Source organism: Leptodactylus fuscus, chromosome 5, assembly GCF_031893055.1.
Source record: "Leptodactylus fuscus isolate aLepFus1 chromosome 5, aLepFus1.hap2, whole genome shotgun sequence".
Lineage (NCBI taxonomy): Eukaryota > Metazoa > Chordata > Amphibia > Anura > Leptodactylidae > Leptodactylus > Leptodactylus fuscus.
In genome coordinates this window covers 38622092-38641560 of record NC_134269.1, presented here as the reverse complement: position 1 = coordinate 38641560, position 19469 = coordinate 38622092, and the positions used below count along the sequence as shown (strand labels likewise).

General features: G+C 44.6%; 1 protein-coding gene across 1 annotated transcript; it reads left to right on the top strand.

Moving 5' to 3' along the window:
• Window positions 1–5715: 5715 nt before the first annotated feature.
• Window positions 5716–18581, top strand: UBE2D4 (ubiquitin conjugating enzyme E2 D4). The gene is made up of 7 exons (XM_075272984.1): window positions 5716–5842; window positions 10777–10840; window positions 11151–11182; window positions 12641–12718; window positions 12858–12963; window positions 13514–13607; window positions 15971–18581. The coding sequence occupies exons 1-7, from the start codon at window positions 5819–5821 to the stop codon at window positions 16014–16016; spliced, it is 444 nt and encodes a 147-aa protein (XP_075129085.1). The 5' UTR covers window positions 5716–5818; the 3' UTR covers window positions 16017–18581.
• Window positions 18582–19469: the final 888 nt, after the last annotated feature.

Genomic DNA, 19469 nt, shown 5'->3' with positions numbered 1-19469 from the left:
TAAGTCACATCCTCAGGGTTATAATGTGACAGCGATCTCTGGTCACAAAACAGGATTTGAGGCCAAAGTAGCCATTTAGCCCTAGCCTAATACTCAATATGGGGCATTAAAGGTGATGATCTCTGAGAGAATGAAGTGAATAACATATTGTGTAAATGGTGCTGACCCTGCCCCTCTTTTGGACGTGACCAGGATATAAAGTGCCCAAATCAAATATATAAAGTGAATACTAGCCTGGCAGGCCAGGAGATTTTCCTTCTCTTCTAAGGGGGGTAGGAGGTCACCCCTTATTCCAGGAGCCTCCCGGACTTTCTGAGACAGTTGTCAGGTAAGATTAAGGCTAAGGCCCCACAGGCCGTAACTGCCGTGCTGAAGCACTGCGGAACAACTGCGGCACGAACGCATTGCGGTTCTTCCTGCTGCGGTTTGAACAGAAAGTTCACAGAGTTTTCCTCCGCGGACTTTCTATTCTATTACAATTATATCTATGGGAAAGCCACCGGCGTTTCAATAGATATAATTGACGACATGCTGCGATTTTCAAAACCATGATGGTTTAGGAAATCGCAGTGTGTCCGCGCTGTGATTTTTTCCGCAGAGTGGGCATGGGATTCGCATGAATCCCATGTACTTTGCAAGTACTGTAAAACACTGCGATTTTTTCCGCGGCCAAATCGTGGCGTTTCCGGTCCGTGGGGCCCCAGCCTAAAGGGGTTATCCAGAAATAATCCCCACTACTCATACTCTTAGCTAATATGTGACATTCACCTCTGCTACCTGACTGCCTTGTGTGCAGTTGCCTCTCTCCATGCCTGATGTCAGAAGAGTATACATGGGCACAGGGGTGTAGCTATTGGATATGCAGTGGTAACAGTCCCTACCAGGCCCTGGACCCCGAAGAGGCCCTAAAGGTCTCTGCCGTGTAAAATATACCACTATTCTATATGGCACAATGGAGGGGCCATCTAGTCCTAGTAGCCAAAGTGACTCCTGTCCCTTTTTCTCATGACTGTCTTGCATCCCATACTTCACACATCCACGATTTTATATGATACTAGCTGGTACCCGCGACTTCGTCTGCGGTGATTGTAGAAGTGGGTATAGGTAAGGTAAGGTTTTCGTAGTGTGTATAAGGTATGGGATATGAAATGTAAGTTTGTATCTTGTTTTTGCTGTAATTCTGAGAATACGTGAGACTTTTGAGTTGAAGTTAATTTGTATTTGAGCTGCTATACGGTGTTGTGAGAAACTTTACATAGTGACTTTGGGACAGAAGTATTTGAAGTTAACCCTTTCCCGCCGATGGCATTTTTTGATTTTCGTTTTTGACTCCCCTCCTTCTAAACCCCATAGCTTTTTTATTTCTCTGCTCCCAGAGCCATATGAGGTCTTAATTTTTCCTGGGACAAATTTTTCTTCATGATGCCACCATTATTTATTCTATATCATGTACTGGGAAGCAGGGAAAAAATTCAGAATGGGGTGGATTTGAAGAAAAAATGCATTTCTGCGACTTTCTTACGGGCTTTGGTTTTACGGCGTTCACTGTGCAAGCAAAATGACATATCCCTTGTATTCTGTGCTTCGTTACGATTCCGGGGATACCAAATTTATATGGTTTTATTTACATTTTGACCCCTTAAAAAAAATCCAAAACTGTGTTAAAAAATTATTTTTTGAAAAGTCGCCATATTCCGACAGCCGTAACTTTTTTATACGTGCGTGTACGGGGATGTATAGGGCGTCTTTTTTTGCGGGACCGGGTGCACTTTGTAGTTCTACCATTTTTGGGAAATGTTATTGCTTTGATCACTTTTTATTCAAATTTTTAGCAGAATCAAAACAGTGAAAAAATGGCATTTTGGCACTTTTGACCATTTTTCCCGCTACGGCGTTTACCGAACAGGAAAAATATTTGTATAACTTTGTAGAGCGGGTGATTTAGGACGCGCGGATACCTAACATGTATGTGTTTCACAGTTTTTAACTACTTTTATATGTGTTCTAGGGAAAGGGGGTGATTTGAATTTTTAATCCTTTTTATTTATTTTTTTAATATTTTTTTTAAACTTTTTTTTTGCATTTATTAGACCGCCTAGGGGTATTGACATGGGTGGGCGGTGTCGCGGATTGTCAGAGTGGTGGGGGCAAACATGGCTGCTCCGGAGAGTTAAAGAGCGCCTCCTAGAGAATCGTTAAGGTGAGGGGCAAAGTGGTAAAGTATATGTATATGTGATTGTGTGGGGTTAGGGGCTAGGCTGTAGAGGGCAATATGAATTTTGTGGCTTGCTACGGTCCAAAGTATGTGAGATTGCAGAGATGGTGGTGTGAGTTTGGGTTTTGTGGGGGTCCTGGCACAAACGTATGTGCGCTATTGTGACGAAAAGTAGCCTATTGTTTAATCGGGTGTAATAACTATGTTTGTTGAAAATTTCAGCCAAATCGGTGGAGCGGTTTTTGCGTGATTGACCGCCAAACATCCGAACATCCAAAGGGTCCTGGGAAAAACGTATGTGCGCTATTGTGACGAAAAGTAGCCTATTGCGCAATCGAGTGTAGTAACTATGTTTGTGGAAAATTTCAGCCAAATCGGGGTCCAAAGTGTGTGAGCTTGCAGAGATAGTGGTGTGAGTTTGGGTTTTGTGGGGGTCCTGGGAAAAACGTATGTGCGCTATTGTGACAAAAAGTAGCCTATTGTTTAATCGGGTGTATTAACTACGTTTGTGGAAAATTTCAGCCAAATCGGTGGAGCGGTTTTTGCGTGATTGACCGCCAAACATCCGAACATCCAAAGGGTCCTGGGAAAAACTTATGTGCGCTATTGTGACGAAAAGTAGCCTATTGCGCAATCGAGTGTAGGGACTATGTTTGTGGAAAATTTCAGCCAAATCGGGGTCCAAAGTGTGTGAGATTGCAGAGATAGTGGTGTGAGTTTGGGTTTTGTGGGGGTCCTGGGAAAAACGTATGTGCGCTATTGTGACAAAAAGTAGCCTATTATTTAATCGGGTGTATTAACTATGTTTGTGAAAAATTTCAGCCAAATCGGTGGAGCGGTTTTTCCGTGATTGAGGAACAAACATCCGAACATGCAAACATCCAAACACACAAACCCACAAACTTTCACATTTATAATATTAATAGGATAGTATATCCTAGTAATATGATAAAATATTATTAGATGGGAAAATATATTTAAAGTACTTGATACCAGATCTGCAAATACTTTCCTTCACTGATTTATTTTGTGTTCTCTACATTCATATACATTGGAAGTTGTCTTTAAATGTCTCAATGGAATAATAGTCAATACTGCCACCTTGTGGCCACACGTTATAATCTAAGCTTTGTTTATAGTGCTTTATAGTATGTAAATGACAGCTCATCCAAAAAAAAAAAAAAAAATCTAGACATTCTTTCATGAAATATGATTTTTATGCCATATAATAATTTAGAGTTTTCACTTCTATACAGTCCTTGTCCTCGGATTCCTAATTTCTCCTAGTTATGCCATTAAGAAGACAATCCCTGCAGGTGCTGACACAGACATCTCAGGGCTCCTGTGCAAGAACAGTTATGGGCCCTTCACTTTTCAATATGTCAGCCTAGAGCGCCCCCTTATGTCTCACTAACAATGTCACAGTGATCATTAGTCATGAAGTTCATTAGTTGAGGCATTTACTTAACAACAACCTAACAGACAGTAAAAAGGAATGCGATAGATCCTCTAACCTAATGGGCTCCTGTGCACCAATGTTATGTCCACTCCTGAACCTCCGTCTATATGTCCTCTCTGGACACATGGATATTATAGGGAAGGCAGTGAACCCTCACACTCTCCGTCAGCCAATGAGGCAAGCCATCAGCCATCTTTGTATTATGGGGTCGTTCATCTCATACATAACTGTTGGGCTAGCCATAGCAAATTCAGCTGCTTTACAGGACTACCCAGAGATATACAGCAATTCAAGACGCTCAGCAACTTTCTTGATGTGAGAATATTGGGGCAAATTTATGAAGAATGGCGTTACTCATGCCAGTCTTCCTAGCCCCAGAGCCGGCGTAGCATGCGCCTCAGAAATTATGAGGTGTACACCTCTTTATAAATGACATGTACCCTCTGTGGGGCTGTGCGCTTGGGGGAAAATGTACATCAGCTTGTAGCAGGCGTACATTTTCCCTCTAATTTACACTAAGTTTCCTCTTAAGGGAAGGTGGTGCAAATTTGAAAAAGTCACAATTCACAGGTCAAAAATTGCAACTTTTTATGCCTTGAAAACTGGCGTACAAGGCCCTATCTGGGACATTGGTCTCATACACCATGATCACCCAGTTCACACAGGGGTTAGTACTCAGCTCCCACCTATTCTGCTTCTCAGACATACGCCAGGGTCGCCACACTAGCTCTTGCCAGGCTTAATTCTGGAATTGCACAGCATAAACAAAGAGCTGAAATGGTCCAGCGGAGGTCTGAATGGAGAACCCAAAAACGTGGGAAAGCTTCCCGTCCAAATGAAACTTTTCTTATCTGGTGAGACTCTACAGTGTCAGGGTGTAGAATGCGAAGACTATACTTTGAACAGTGCCAAAAGGGACACTACTGACTGCACAGCCAACAGGCGCCACTTATTGGGATAATCATTCCAGAATATACAAGGCCACGGTAGTAGCCATGAGCGCAAGCAAACACAATTAAAGTGACAGTGTTATATCATACTGCGCAATATGTCATCAGTATATTCACAGCAATAAACAGAATATTATGGAGCAGTCAGACCTTCACTCATTTACAAGTCATTGACTATCGATAATTAGCTAAAACCCTTTTAATGAAGGGAAGAATATCTCAGTAATACAGCCTGGGAAAATGACGAGAAATTCCTCTTCATTGTTTACCATGTGAACTTACTCTTCGAGTTATGCCTAACACACACAACTCTATAGTATACCTCTGCTATGTGTGAGCGGACGCTTACAGTCTACAGTTGCATACACAATTCTGGCGATGGCTATGGGTACCCTTCCGTTTATTTTATGTTTCTATGTCTAAGGACGAGGCTTTCCAGAATACAATTCACTAGAGAATGCTTTGCACAAACACTGACCTAGTAATGAATGCTGGGAGATTTCAGCTGTGAAGCCTGCACTGCAGCTGAGGACACGGGCCAGATAATGGGGTATATTTATAAAGATTGGCGTATTAAATGCCAAAATCGCCATCTATCGTTAAAAAATCACGTACCCAAGGGTCACGGCTTTTTTATACCAGATATCTGCCGTGATATAAATGACAAATATGGGTGGAATTGTGATGAATCTTTAGCACACGGCCCTTTTTCATGAAAAAGATGCGCCACATTGTCCGTTCTGCAAAACTGGGTTTCGACTGATTGCAATTTTGCAGCGCCCGATTTATTAAAAGGCGAGGCTGGTGTTGGAAACGCCAGTCTAAATAAATCCCCCCAATTTGTTTATAAAGATAATAGATTTCTTATGTAGATTAATTATACTAGGAAATTAGCAAGACTGTCTAAAAAAAAACAAAAAAAAACCCCACTATGCAAATAGTGACTGCATTGTATAAAAACACAGACAAAGCCTTGCTAACGCGCATGCGCCGGCTTACTAAAGCAAGGCATCCCAGCGTGCTTCACGCTCCTAAATAGTAGTGCGCTTGCGCATTCCTCACGCTAGAAACTACACTTCCCAGTACCACCCAGTCTTACGTGCGCTTGCGTGTTTTTTGGTTTGGGCGGGGCTACGTGTCAGTGTCGGGCTCTTGCTGCCCCTGCACAGCGCGCTCCGCCGGTTCTGGGACAACATGGCGTTGAAAAGGATTCAGAAGGTGAGACGCGAACAGTCTTCGAGGGAAGGAGGCTATTACACTGTGAAACGAAGCAAGTAGCGGCCTTTCCTCCGCCCGGCACGGCTGATGCTGCTAGGCTGAGGGAAAGGGACAGAGAGTCTTTGGCCTGATGCCGGGAGGGAGGGGAAGGGGGAGGCCGTAGTATAGGGGTTCTCGGCGGAGCCAAGGGCAGCGCGGAACCTTTGCCAAATAGTGATCCCATGTTCGGGAAACTGCGCATGCGTTAAGCCTGTCAACATGTACTCACTCCCCTAGAACCGTGATGTCGCGCCTGCGTACACATGACACGGCGCTCTTTTGTCTCTACTGCGCATGCTCTGAGGAGGTGGCTGTCGAGAACGGTGTTTGCGCATGCCTGGAGAGTGACAGCTGCTGTAAACCCTCCCCCTCTTTCTCTCTTCTATGCTTTGCCAAATAGTGATCCTTGGGCAGCTGCTGGGGACAGACCTTAAATGGGAAGAGGGGACAGAGAGGTGTTAAAAAAGGGGGGCTGGGGGGGCAGCTGTGAGCGTCATGGGTGATTTGACAAGAGGCACAGATTTGAGCCCGGCCTCCTACTTCATGTTGGAATAGAAGCTGACCTTATCTGTAGCCGATAGTAGGAAGGATGTGTCAGCAAGAAGCGCCGTTTCCTGAAGTGAAACCTGCTGAGATAAATGGCTCTTAAAGGGGTAGTCTGGGGTGGGAGGCCTAAAACAGATGATGGAGAATACCGAATAAGCATAGTGCACTGTCGGCCCTGTCCCCCCGCCCACGGTCTCCATCTACATCATGTTTGATGAGGCCGCCATGGTCTTATATCTCTGGTGCTGGGTTGTCACACGATCATCTGAAGGCTCTAGGCTATAGTGGCGTGTTATCTATAGTGATGTCACGTGATTACCTCATCCAATAGCGTTAGGCGATAGCGGCGGGCTATCTATAGTCATGTCACATGATTACCTCATCCAATGGCGTTAGGCCACAGCGGCGGGTTATCTATAGTAATGTCACATGATCACCTCATATGAAAACTATAGGCCATATTGGTATGTTATCCATAGTGAGGGTCTGAGTTAGGACTATTTTTGGGTGGACGCAGTGTTTGAGGAAATAAATTGCTGACAGCTTCAAAATAAAACTATGAATTATTGTTTATAGAAAAATCGAGTAGCCAATGTCTGGGCCTACTGAGTCCACAGCCCTGGTGATGTCCCATGACCACCTCATCTAATGACTCTAGGCCACAGTGGTGGGTGATCCCTAGAGATGTCATTTTAGACACCATGTAGGATACCAAATACAATTGTTCTGATATCCTACAATTATTAAGGTGGTAATGATAAGTTTTACTTTACTGCTAGTTCAGTGAGTGTCCCCCAACCCATGATGAGAACGGGGGGGCCTCAGTCCACCTTCTCTGAATGAAGTGGTGGTACTGCCTCAGTCATCTCTATGGGGAAAAAGAGAAGAAACTATTGACTAGAGCAGTACACGGGCAAATCTGTCTCTCCAATTAGACAGAGGGGCTTGGAGACCAGGGCTGCGGAGTCACTCCAACTTCTGTATTCTCACAGTCAGACTCCGATGTGTATATGGCTGACAGTCGTGGTTGGTCAGAAGCAGTAACGCTCTTCTAATTCATTAAAACTCTAGTAATTGATTTTTATGAATTTGTCACAAACCGTACATTATCTATAGAATAATCATTTTATTTTAAAGCCTGAATTGGCAACTTTCTTTCAGACTCCCCTCAAAATTGGTCTGGACTCCAACTCTACAGCCCTATTGGGGACTTGTGTTCTTGTGATTTATTGGTGGCCCTGCTAGTTGGCATTTGGCTGGGTTCACATGTAACAGTATTCTGCCGTATGACACAGCCACAAATTTTGCTGTCAGTTGCTGCAGTTTTGTGACGTACATACTGCAGGTGATAATGTTTGACATGTAAAACACTTGCGTATGTGTTAGTGTCCACACATCATAAGACTCTATTATTGATCACCTCGGCTTCTGTATGGCCTGCCACATGCACATGGAAAACCACTACTTTAGGGTGTTTGCTTATGGAGTAGTAGACTCATTTAGCAGAAACCCCACCTGTATGCAGGTGCCAACAAACTCCTAGTGATACGGTATAATCGGGTATGTATTGGGGGGTCACATGCGGGCGGGGTTTTGGCTATATGCTGCTATCACTCCATGAATGTGCACTTTAAGGCTAGGTTCCCTGCTCTAGGATTCTATTCTCTGTTCCGCTTTGAAAATGCGGTGAATAAAGTCCTTTTAGGGAAGAAACCGGGCGGGCTCCATTATAGTCTATGGGGACTGCAGGGTAACAGCTTTTTTTAAGTGGATTAGGTTTTCCAATTGGGGGGGAAATCTGAACGTTAGTTTTGAGGCCACGCGTTGTGGAAATGCTTTTTTTTTTTTTTTTTTTTTTTTTTTTCCCTCTTATAGCCAAAGCCAGTAGTGGATTTAACAGCGGAGAGAAGTATAAGAGCTCTCTATATACTTCCCATTCCTTCTGTAGCAAAATCTGTGACATAAAAAGCTTCTTCTCCATGATGTGGAAAATAAACACATAAATAAAAAAAAAATATATATATATATATATATATATATATATATATATATATACACAATATTATCTATCTATATTCAGTACAGACCAAAAGTTTGGACACACCTTCTCATTCAATTTTCCCCAGATAGCACACTGACCCATTCATTTCTTGGGGCCCGTACACCTGACCATGAATTACACGACCATGTGTGCAGGCTGACAATCCAGGCTGCAATATATGGAACAGGTCCTATTTCTGTTTTGTGGCTCCTATTCGTTGAATGAAAGTTACAGTGAAAGCATGCAATGCCTGGGTCGTTCGTTCACGGCCTACGGTTGTTTGCCACTGGCTTTAAAGAGTGCATCAGCAGTTTTGGCCCCTTAGTGCTGTCTATTATATAGTCTACTATATAATATGTCTGGTGGACAGTCATGCGGGTTGCGTGGTTGGGAAATCCATGTTTTTAGTGCCTCTGGAGCTGCGATCACTATTGCTATGGAGGTTGCCCCTTTTATGTCCAGTGCCCAGACTCTCTCTGAGCAATCTTTAGTTCCTTCCCTTTAACATTCAGAAGACCTTCAGGGTAACTGTATACTAGTAGCCATCATGACCACCATTCTAGATATGTTTACACTGCTGTCTCTGTTCTCTTGAAGGGTTAAAACTGCTTACGGACATCTTGGCAATACACATCTAGATTCACCGGAAAGTTTCCAAGCTGGCATATCATTCTGGGCAGCAGTCTGCCATCAGTCATCACAAACTATACTTCATGTTTTACAGGGGCTGGTCGACATTAACCATTTGAAGCCACTATATTTTTATGTGTCTGGTCCCTTTCATGGTTGTATCCAGGATATGCCAGTAAGGCTAGTACGTTCAGATCTGTGCCAGAGTCTCTGTTTAAGAGTCTGCCAAAAATCGGCGGAGGAAAAAATCCTGAACCGAGGACTTTTTCCTCCACCGGTTTGTTAAAAAAAAAAACCAGACCCCATTGGGGTCGTTCAGGCTTTGTCTGTAACCACTGTTTTAGGGCTCGTTCACACGGGGCAAGAGGGGGCAGCTTTTGATGCCGAATCCACCTCAAAATCCGCCCCCTCACAATAGAGGTCTATGTAGACCGCTAGCTTCCTTTTTCCCGTGAGCCGTATGTTCCTGCTCACGGAAAAAAGAAGCGAGCTGCCCTTTCTTCAGGTGGATTCCGCGGCTGAGTCAGCCCCGGCGTCCGCCTCACGACAGCACTCTGCGGACTAGGCCCATTCATTTGGGCGTACTCCGGAGCGGGAAGCCGCGACAGTCGCAGCAGGCACATTTTGGTCCTATTCTGATAGGGCTTCCCGCATCAAAATCAGGACCAAAATACACCATTCCGCACCCTGTGAGAACTAGCCCTTAGCGGTCCAACCCTCTATTGTTCTGGTTACCTGACAGACCTGAACAACATGGAGGTTAACAGTATTGCTGTCTAACATAATATTGGTTGTTACCAGTAAGAAGACAAAGCTTTAGGCCCTGCACCATGGGCCAAGGAGTTGGCCAGCAGTAGGGAATGTACACTTCCAGTATTCATTCCAGTATGGAATGTGAACATTTGCCCAGTGCTAATGCCTGGTGGTCACCCAAAATATAAGCAGTAAACTTGTTTGCCAGGTGACCTCTTTTCATATGTGGCACATTAAAGCCTTAAAGGGAGTCGCCAAAACTCAGCCTACCATGGTGAGATAGTACTGGTTTAGTCAGCAGGCAAACAGTTTGAAGAGAGCTTACCTCTTTGGAGCAATGGCAATACCTTCATTGTACAAAAGAGCCCATATGCATATTGACAAAATAAGTGATATACATCAGTGGGTGCAGCGATTCCCAAGGGGAAAATGCCACCTAATTTGGGTGAACCTAACCTATCTATCTGTGGTGTGGATATGCTGGGTTCTAGTGACAGACTCCCTCCTAGAGGTAGAATTTTAGAGCTGATTATTTGGTGGATTCTGCCCCATCATCTGCTCCTAAAACCATCTAGAATCTGCCCCTATTTTCTTCAGTGGGAGTTGACCATGGATACTTTTCTTCTGGGTCCGCTGAAAAACCGGGCCCTGCTCAATCTTGCCACGGTGGCTGCAGCTGAATCCGCTGCGGACTTGCACCACAAGGCCTCCATACTGACTTCTCCTTTGCTGTTGATATAGAGGATCACGCTTGTTGAAATTAAGCCTGCCCCCCTTTCCCCTGGCTATCTATAACCGTACTGTATATATCATGTGACGATACCAGTGGCTTACATATAGCTAGGGACGACGTTATATTCTTATTCTAATATAATCTTTTATCTCTAGAGAAATAGTTGCTCATTTTTATTTTTTTTCCCTTCAGGAACTGATGGATTTGCAGAGGGATCCTCCAGCTCAATGCTCTGCTGGTCCGGTTGGAGAGGACTGTACGTAATACAGTGCGGTATAGTAGACGTGATGTCTTATATTTCCATCTGTATACACCATACATCACACAGTGAAAACATATCCACTATGTAATGCCCCTGTACAGTATACTACTGGACTGTTATGGTATATTGCATGCACAGTCTTATATCCGTCCCATCCATTCCCAGGTGATGGCCTTTCGCTGTAATGATTATTTGCATAATGTAATGACTTTTTTCTAGTACACCCCCCATATACCTCTCACTACCTGTAGTCTAGTGTTTCTTCCATGAAATATCCCCAAAGTTGTGTCTCTCTGTATTTCAGTGTTTCACTGGCAGGCGACTATCATGGGCCCTGTAAGTATTCTGTCCCACAGTGTGTGCTCCACTCCCCTGTATGTGTATGGACTAATATTTGTGATGTCACATCCTTGGGAGGGGGGTTGTGAGAACTTCTGCAAAACACTGGCGGCTGCTGTTTTGTAAAGTGCGACTAGTAGTCACAAGATTGAGCACTTGTAAACTTCTACCTTGGTGATCTGTTAACGTCCTCAGTTTGCACGTTCCCTCTTCCCTTTAATGCTAGAAGTGTAGGTGCGGATAAGTGCTGCAGCCAATCGGTGGTCACATGATGAGAACTGATGATGTCACAGTCGATATGTCAGTACCCAACATGTGACTACTCAGGTCACAGTGGTTACCTGAACGCCTGCACTTCCAGCTTGCATTGAAGAAATCAGTATTGCATTTATTTATTTACCCCGTCCCTGGGCCGCCCTGTTTTTGTGTGATCCTGGAAAATCCCTTTATTCAAAGGGACCCATGGATTAAACTTGATTATCAGACGCTTCCCTCTACTCCTTCACTGTCCACTGCATGTTGTGTTTTGTTTTTATAATTTTTAGGGTAAATCCTGTTTAGGGTTGTTGAATTGGATATAACACTAGCATCACACCCGATTGGGGACCCGAAAAGCATAATAAGTGGTTACCTGTGGAAACCCTCAGACCGCATAGACTATAATGGAGCCTGCCCGGTTTGCGCCCCAAAAAATGCGTAGAGAAAAGTGCTGCCTGCTGTACTAATCCCTCCTCATTTTTCAATCCCCAAATGTGAACCTCGCCTAACGTATATATAAACTGGAACAAAAATGGTGTCTGATATATATGTTTGTAGAGATAATGGCTTTGTATGTAGTCGGATAACACGCAGAGCATTGACTAGTTTGAAGGAGACTTAGAAACCACATGTGATATGGAATTGACTTTTCCCTTAATCCCATTGCACATGAATAAGTGTGCCATCCGAGGCTCCTCTGAGGGGGTATTCTGTGGTCTTCTGATCAGAAGCCCCCATGGAGGTAAGTACGTCAGTGAGTGCACTCGGGCGTCATCAGGCTGCATTTCACTGCAAGTTTGGCCCCACATTAGATGGCGCACTCATTCATGTGTATGGGGCTTTATTGCAGAGCAGGGGTTCATCTGACACCATAAAGATACCCAAAAAAATGTAATATAATATCACAATTTATAACTGACTGTAGGTTTATTATTCAGTCAAGACTCCTAAAGCTGCAGCCAGGGCTGGGGATATATTTAATCTATGGGTCAGCACTCCAACTCCCAGCATGCTGCATTCACTTCTGTGGGAGCAGCTATGCATGATGGGCTGGCGTGTCAAAGGTTACTGACCTCTGGTGTAATATGTTACAGTAGTCTATGTAGGAAATGATTACAGACTTGTCTTTTCCCCCCCCCCCCCCGTTTGCTGTGTTTTTTTTTTCTCGCCCCATTGACCAGCTTGTTGATTTTTCAGAATGACAGCCCCTTCCAAGGTGGAGTTTTCTTCCTCACCATTCACTTTCCCACAGATTATCCTTTCAAGCCCCCTAAGGTAAGTAGAGCGGGCATGGCTGATACCGTATGGGGTGGGCACAGCCAGGACGTGACTACAACACAGATAAGCAGAGGGGATAAAGTACTGACTTTTTCCTGTTCCCCTATGACATTGTTTCCGTTCTTTCTCTTAACAGGTGGCATTCACAACCAAAATCTATCACCCTAACATTAACAGTAATGGCAGCATTTGCCTGGACATCTTGAGGAGCCAGTGGTCACCAGCTCTGACCGTATCCAAGGGTTAGTTGGCTTGTGTATATACTGACTGACCATGGAGGGAGAGGGGTTACACCATCCATACACTTTAGGATTTGTATGATTGCTGTGTCACTTGTTACGTTGCAGTTAGTGGTGGTGTATGTGCTGGCGTTGCGATCCACAAGTTACCACGCTACAACAGTCAGACGAAATCCTAACTTGCTGGATTTCAGAGCAGAAGAGGAATAAGCTGCGATCCGACACCTCTGGTGGCAGTTTGGTTCTAAAGGATTGAACATGTGGAAATTCAACATGTCCAATCCAATTCCATACTAATATCTAAAGCCGATACACATTCGATAGTTGACCGGTCCACTTTAGACCCCGAGTTCAGCTGATGTTCATCTAATATGTATGGGTAGTCTCTGTGAGGGATGTGACAACTGAACATATTTTGACATGACAGATGTAAATGCTGATATGGGACATGATATCTAGATAGCGTCAGCGGTTTAGGATCCAGTTTGTCTTTTACACTCAATAATATTTCTGTACAGTATTTTGAAGCTTTGGGGTTCTTTTTGCGTTCCAGTTCTGCTGTCCATCTGCTCACTCCTGTGTGACCCCAACCCAGATGACCCTCTGGTGCCAGAGATCGCTCACACATACAAAGCAGACCGGGAGAAGTAAGTAGGCCTTGGCTTTATTTCTGTCCTGTATAGTTTTTGCAATAGGAATTTAAGAGCTCAGAAAGGACAATTATTTGGCATAATGTAAGGGCTCGTTCACACGGGGCAAGAGGGGGCGGATTTTAGCACTGAATCCACATCAGAATCCGCCCCCTCACAATAGAGGTCTATGTAGACCGCCATCTTCCTTTTTTCCGTGAGCGGTATGTTCCCGCTCACGGAAAAAAGAAGCGAGCTGCCTTTTCTTCAGGTGGATTCCGCGGTTGATTCAGCCCCAGTGTCCGTCTCGCAGCATGACGCTCCAGGCTAGACCCATTCATTTGGGCCTAGTCTGTAGCAGGAAGCCTCGACAGTCACGGAAGGCGTATTTTGGTCCTATTCTGACGCAGCTTCCTGTGTCAAAATCAGGACCAAAATACGCCTCCCCCTTGCCCTGTGTGAACTAGGCCTAGTACTATATAAGCAAGTCCGTCTAAGGATACTCCTCACCTAATGGTTATCACAAGCAAAACTAAATGTACACACTCCCTAGAACTAATAATTTATCTTGTATCTATAAGTAACGATCCTGGTGTCATAGTAACCTACCTGGATGCCAAGGAGAAAGGCACCTGCCCATACATCTTATCCACAGGATAGGGGACAAATGTCTGACCACTGGGAGACCTAGCGATCACGAGAATGGGAGCCACTAAGTGCATCCTGTAAATGCACAGAAACTGCTCCACTCCTGCTATGGGACTGCTGGGGATCGCTATTCAAGAAGCCTGATGGTGAATGGCACGGTGGCCATACATGTATAACACTGTTCCATCGACATGGGGAATTTGTTGGTCCCATGTCCTGATCTCTGGGGTCCTAACAGTCAGATTCCCATTCCCTTATCTTGTGGATAGATGTTAAGATTTTATAACTTGCATAGTGTCCATGTAGGTTACTATATATGTATTATACATGATTGCCTGAGTAACATGGAGTTTGTAGCAAGTGATGTGTCCACATTAAATAAGCAAAAGTGATACTGTTATGGCTATGGAAGTGCATGAGAGGGTGATCCAGAATTATCAAAAAAAGAGAACCCTTTAAAGAGTCTCCTTTCTTTCTGAGTTCACTCCCTACTTTTTTTTTTTTTTTTAATTCTGTACAGTTCCTATTGTAAAATCCTATGAGCCTTAATATCCAAAGGAGTTCCTTTAAAGGGGTTGTTCCACTATGGACATTTATCTCCTATCCATAGGACAGGAGATAAGTGTTTGATCTCTGGGGGACTGATGGTCAGGTTCCCCAGTGATCACGAGGACGGGGGATCAAAAGTCCCCCTAAAACCTCTTTGGGAACAGAGTGCACTCATTGAGCAGCGCTCCATTTATCTCTATGGGGCTGCTGGGACTAATCACCAGCAGTTGCAGCCCCATAGAAGTCAATGGAGTGCCGATCATGCAAGCGCACTGGTGTTCCATTCACAAGGAGGTCTTTTGATCCCCCGTCTTCCTGTTTACATGGGGGATCCCTGTGGATAGGGAAAAAAGTGTCCATAACCTAACCAGGCTTAGAAAAACAAAGCCACACCTGTTCACGAGTTGTGCCTGCTAGTTTAGCTCCGCACCATTGACGTGTTTGGGGCTGAGCTGTAGTATCACACACAACCTGAGTACAGATGTGGTGCTATGTTTTTTTTTTTGGGAAAGAAAGGAGTTGTCAAAGGACCTTGACCTGGACCTTGAATTCTGGGTTATCATGTACTCTTGGGGGCTGGCAGACTAGATAGACAAGTCAGCACCTAAGGGCTAGTTCACGGGACTGCGTATTTTGGTCCTGATTGTGATGCAAGAAGCCGCGTCAGAATAGGAACAAAATGCTACTGTCAGAGCATCCGATAGTCGCGGCTACCCCCTCGGGAGTAAGCCCAAATGAATGGGCCTAGTCTGGAGGGTGCTGACGCGAGGTGGATGCTGGGGCTGAATCAGCCGCAGAATCCGCCTGAAGAAAGGGCAGCTCGCTTCTTTTTTCCATAACAGAGAACATACTGCTCACAGACAAAAGTAAGCTAGCAGTCTACATACACCTCTATTGTGAGGGAGTGGATTCTGAGGTGGATTCGGCGTCAGAATCCGCCCCCTCTTACCCTGTGTGAACAAGCCCTTATAGAATTGCTAGTGAACGCTAGTGACTCTTGCTGGGATCTGGTTTTGATCACCTGACAGAGCCAGCTTCAGAGGTGGTAGGTGAAAAAAAAAAAAAAAAAAGTCTCTGGTTAACCTCCTCGATTCCAGAGTCTTGTATGCAGGTTGTGACTAGTCACATATAAGCGTGTTTCGAGCAGATGACAAGTGACAAGATTTTCTCTTCTCCATTTGCAGGTATAACAGACTAGCACGAGAATGGACAAGTAAATATGCAATGTAACACTCTAAATAGCACAGCCAGACTGACAGACTGGAGAGGGTAGAGACCCTCCCACTTCTCTTGTTTATCTTCTTGTGCCAACATGCCCGCAATGTTTTTATAGAACACCGACCAACCAAAAATAGAGCAACTCCAAGGATGCTCCCGCCCTTTACATTCAGCTCTCTGCAGCCTGGCTGAGGAATAGTCACCCATTCTCACATCTGCTGCTGTTATAATATTCTCCTTCTCATTCTACGCCTGACTCCTATGGGCTGAGAACCTTACCCCCCGTGCACTGAACTCTCTCTCGAACCCCTGTCCCCTCCTTGTCCGTGCTTTCTAGATGCTCATATCACTTTACTCCCTTCTTTAAATAACTCAGGACATAGCGGTTTGTTTGGGAAGGGTCCCATGATCCTCCCCACCCCCCTCCCCTTCTGTAGCCCTCCCTTTCCCCAGTCCAGAGTAGCATGGCTGGCAGCTGCTGTTGCTGGAGCAAGAGAAGACTTTGTGGAAATTGGAGGAAGATCAAGTGTCGTCTGAGTCTCCAGGCCTTTAATTCACCGTGAAGTCATTCTCGTCCCTTTATCTGTTGTCTTTTTATCTGCATGGAGTAGAAGATCCGACGTGTCTATGGAACGGTGTGCATCATGACCCACACGCTATTGGTACTGTTTGCAGGGCTACACTCCACGTCCAGCCTCCCCTAATGTACCGTGCCCATTACTGTACGGTCCACTGGTGGTACTTTGTATCTTCCTGGCATCTCTTAGAAGTGGATAAACCCGCTGTGTGTACTAGTTGCAGATTGTGTAGCAGCCGCTTGTGTTACTTTAATCATCACACACTAATTCATATCATTTTGTGCTTTAGTAGTCTATTGAACCCATCAGCGACGTGTCATTGTAAACCAGGCTAAACGGCGTATAAGTAGTGCTGAAACCTTCTGATACAGTGTTTTATAGAGGATCTGTCACCTCTCCTGACTGGACTGAAAGGACAGAGCGGACAGTGTCAGCACCTATAAGGACACATCTTTTTGGTAACACCTTAGTGGTCAGTTTAGTCATACATTTCATGGGTGAGTAACGGAGGAACCGCACGACACTGAGCTGTAGGGTGCTCCGAAGTTGGGATTTCTTGAGGAATACAAGCAATTACCGAAACGGACTTGTCAGGATAGGGGTCAGGTCCACTTTAATGGGTCATCCAGGATTAGAAAAAAGGATCATGGTTTTAACTTGAGACACGGCCCATAGACAAGTGGCGCTGTTTCTGCTCCTTTAAATCGTGTAGCATTGATTTAGGGTAAACTGTATCCAAACGTGTCTCCATTTAGGGCTAGTCTATGGACGAGATACATGTATGAATCTCTGAATGTATCCTATTGCCTATATGTATGTAAATAGGCATTACCTCTTGTAGGTACCATGACTGTTGCCCCTAGTGCCACCTTGTATAACTATGTAGGGTCACCAATGAGGTCCCATATGTACAGCCAGTCTTTAGGCTCACCGCATTTGAGCCTTGTTTAGCCTATATGTCAGATATACGCAGTGCAGTGTCCTTTTGGCCTGGTATACATTGGTGTAATTTTATTTTATATATATTTTTTGACTAGTGTATTGGAAGTACAGCAGACACTGCCTTCCTATACTAGAGGCCTCTGCAAAAGAACAATAGCAGATAAGTTTTGTTTTGTTTTACACAATCAGGACAATGTGTGTCTGTACAATGGCATACATCAGTGATCTACACCAGGGTGGAGGGCTCAAACTCGGTGTGTACAGAGCCTTATTGCAGTTTTGGGATTGGTGACGCACTACACGTGCCCTGTGAAATTTAGCCTTGTTTACAAAAGTGAATTAATCCCCTTCCCCCTTACTCAGTTCTATCTGAATCCTACAATGAAGATTTCAAATGATCAGGTCTGTCATCGCCATCCATCATTCTGTGTTGGAGGTAAAGCTTGCAGGCCATACCGGTAGTGCAGTCGCCACACACCATGGAAGCAGCCGAACCCTGCACCAAACAATAGTCACCATAACCCTACTAGTTACCGTTCCCCCTGCTTTAGTGATGCAGTAATCCCTCGCGCCCTGTAAATTCTGTAGCATTGTTTTAGCTTCCAATATGGCCGCTTCCCTGGTGTGCAAGCCAGCGGTAGTCTCCAAATGCACGACTGCAATGTGTGACAGGCAGGAGAATGTTTTTCAGCACTGTGAATTTTAGCTTTGTCCCAGCCTACCTCACTTTCTGAACTCTGGGGCAAAATGATCCCTCCCTTGGTGGGGCGGCTCTGCAACGCTTGCGTCTGGGAGCAGAATACTGTACAGCCTATTGGGGGTCTCTACTCTGTTTTCTACAAGCTTACCTGAAGAGTGTGAACTGTACAGCGGTTATGACATAGAGCTTCTGATGAATACCATGCACTGTACAATGGCAGAGGATCGCTAGTACTAATATTACATTGTATTCTGTTGCTGAGTATCTACTAAAACTTGCACTGTGTAATGATGCAGAGTATCTGTATACAATGTCTATGAATGTGCTGCACTGAATTACAATACTGAGAATTGGTAACTGTGTTCCTAAATTTCCAGGTCTGATTCTGACATTTCCTACAATATTAAAGGCAGGCGAGCAGAACAATAGTCTCAAGTAAGCATGTAGCGTTTGCAGTGGGGGCAGCCATTTTATGGAACTATGAATTCATTAAATTGTGCCAGAGATTTGGCCAGTGCAAATCCACCAAAATATCAGTAAAAGTGTTACGTGCAGAGATAATCCAGGATTGGAAGTAACACGTGGATTTGCCCGAGGACAAATCTGTTTTTAAATTTCCATCCGTGTATGGCCACCCTAAGGGTAAGTTCATACAGGGTTTTTTGGATCGGAACCTGAGGTGGTGGCCGTCTCAGCTTCTGGTCCAAAATATGGGTAGCTGTGACTGCAATGAATCGGCATCCAGTCGTGCACTCTGCTCCGGATTAGGCCCAAAGGAATGGCTCTAATCGGGAGGAGGGAGTGTCTTCAGGCTGAAGAATGAGCATGTCGCTTCTTTTTCCAGGAGTCGGAACAAACATTGATTTCAATGGGAGCCGTCTTTTTGGTCAGGATTTAGAGGCAGATACGGCCTCATAATCCTGACCAAAAAACCCCGTGTGAACTTACCCTAATACTTCATGTACATCGTGTGATGCCGTTGGTTGGTTATGGTTTTGATTGCTGAAGTTGCTTCACGACTTGCCAAGCGCAGCGCGTACATTGTATAGTGGCTGTGCTCGGTATTGCAGCTCGGCCTCTTTCATTTGAATGGGACTGAGTTGCATCATGGCTATGTGATGTCATAGGCCTGAGAAGAGGAAGTGACGCTCAATATAACCATACCAGATAAGCCCTATAAGACTGCGTTCTCAAGAACATTAAGTATAGCTTCACTTTCAACCATCATTTTACAGCTAAAACGGT

What these genes read in the sequence shown, in the direction of transcription:
- UBE2D4 (XM_075272984.1), top strand. Translation starts at nt 5,819, where the DNA reads ATGGCGTTGAAAAGGATTCAGAAG. An exon ending in AGGCGACTATCATGGGCCCT is followed by an intron (nt 11,183 to 12,640) that starts GTAAGTATTCTG and finishes TTGATTTTTCAG; the next exon opens with AATGACAGCCCCTTCCAAGG. An exon ending in ATCCTTTCAAGCCCCCTAAG is followed by an intron (nt 12,719 to 12,857) that starts GTAAGTAGAGCG and finishes TTCTCTTAACAG; the next exon opens with GTGGCATTCACAACCAAAAT.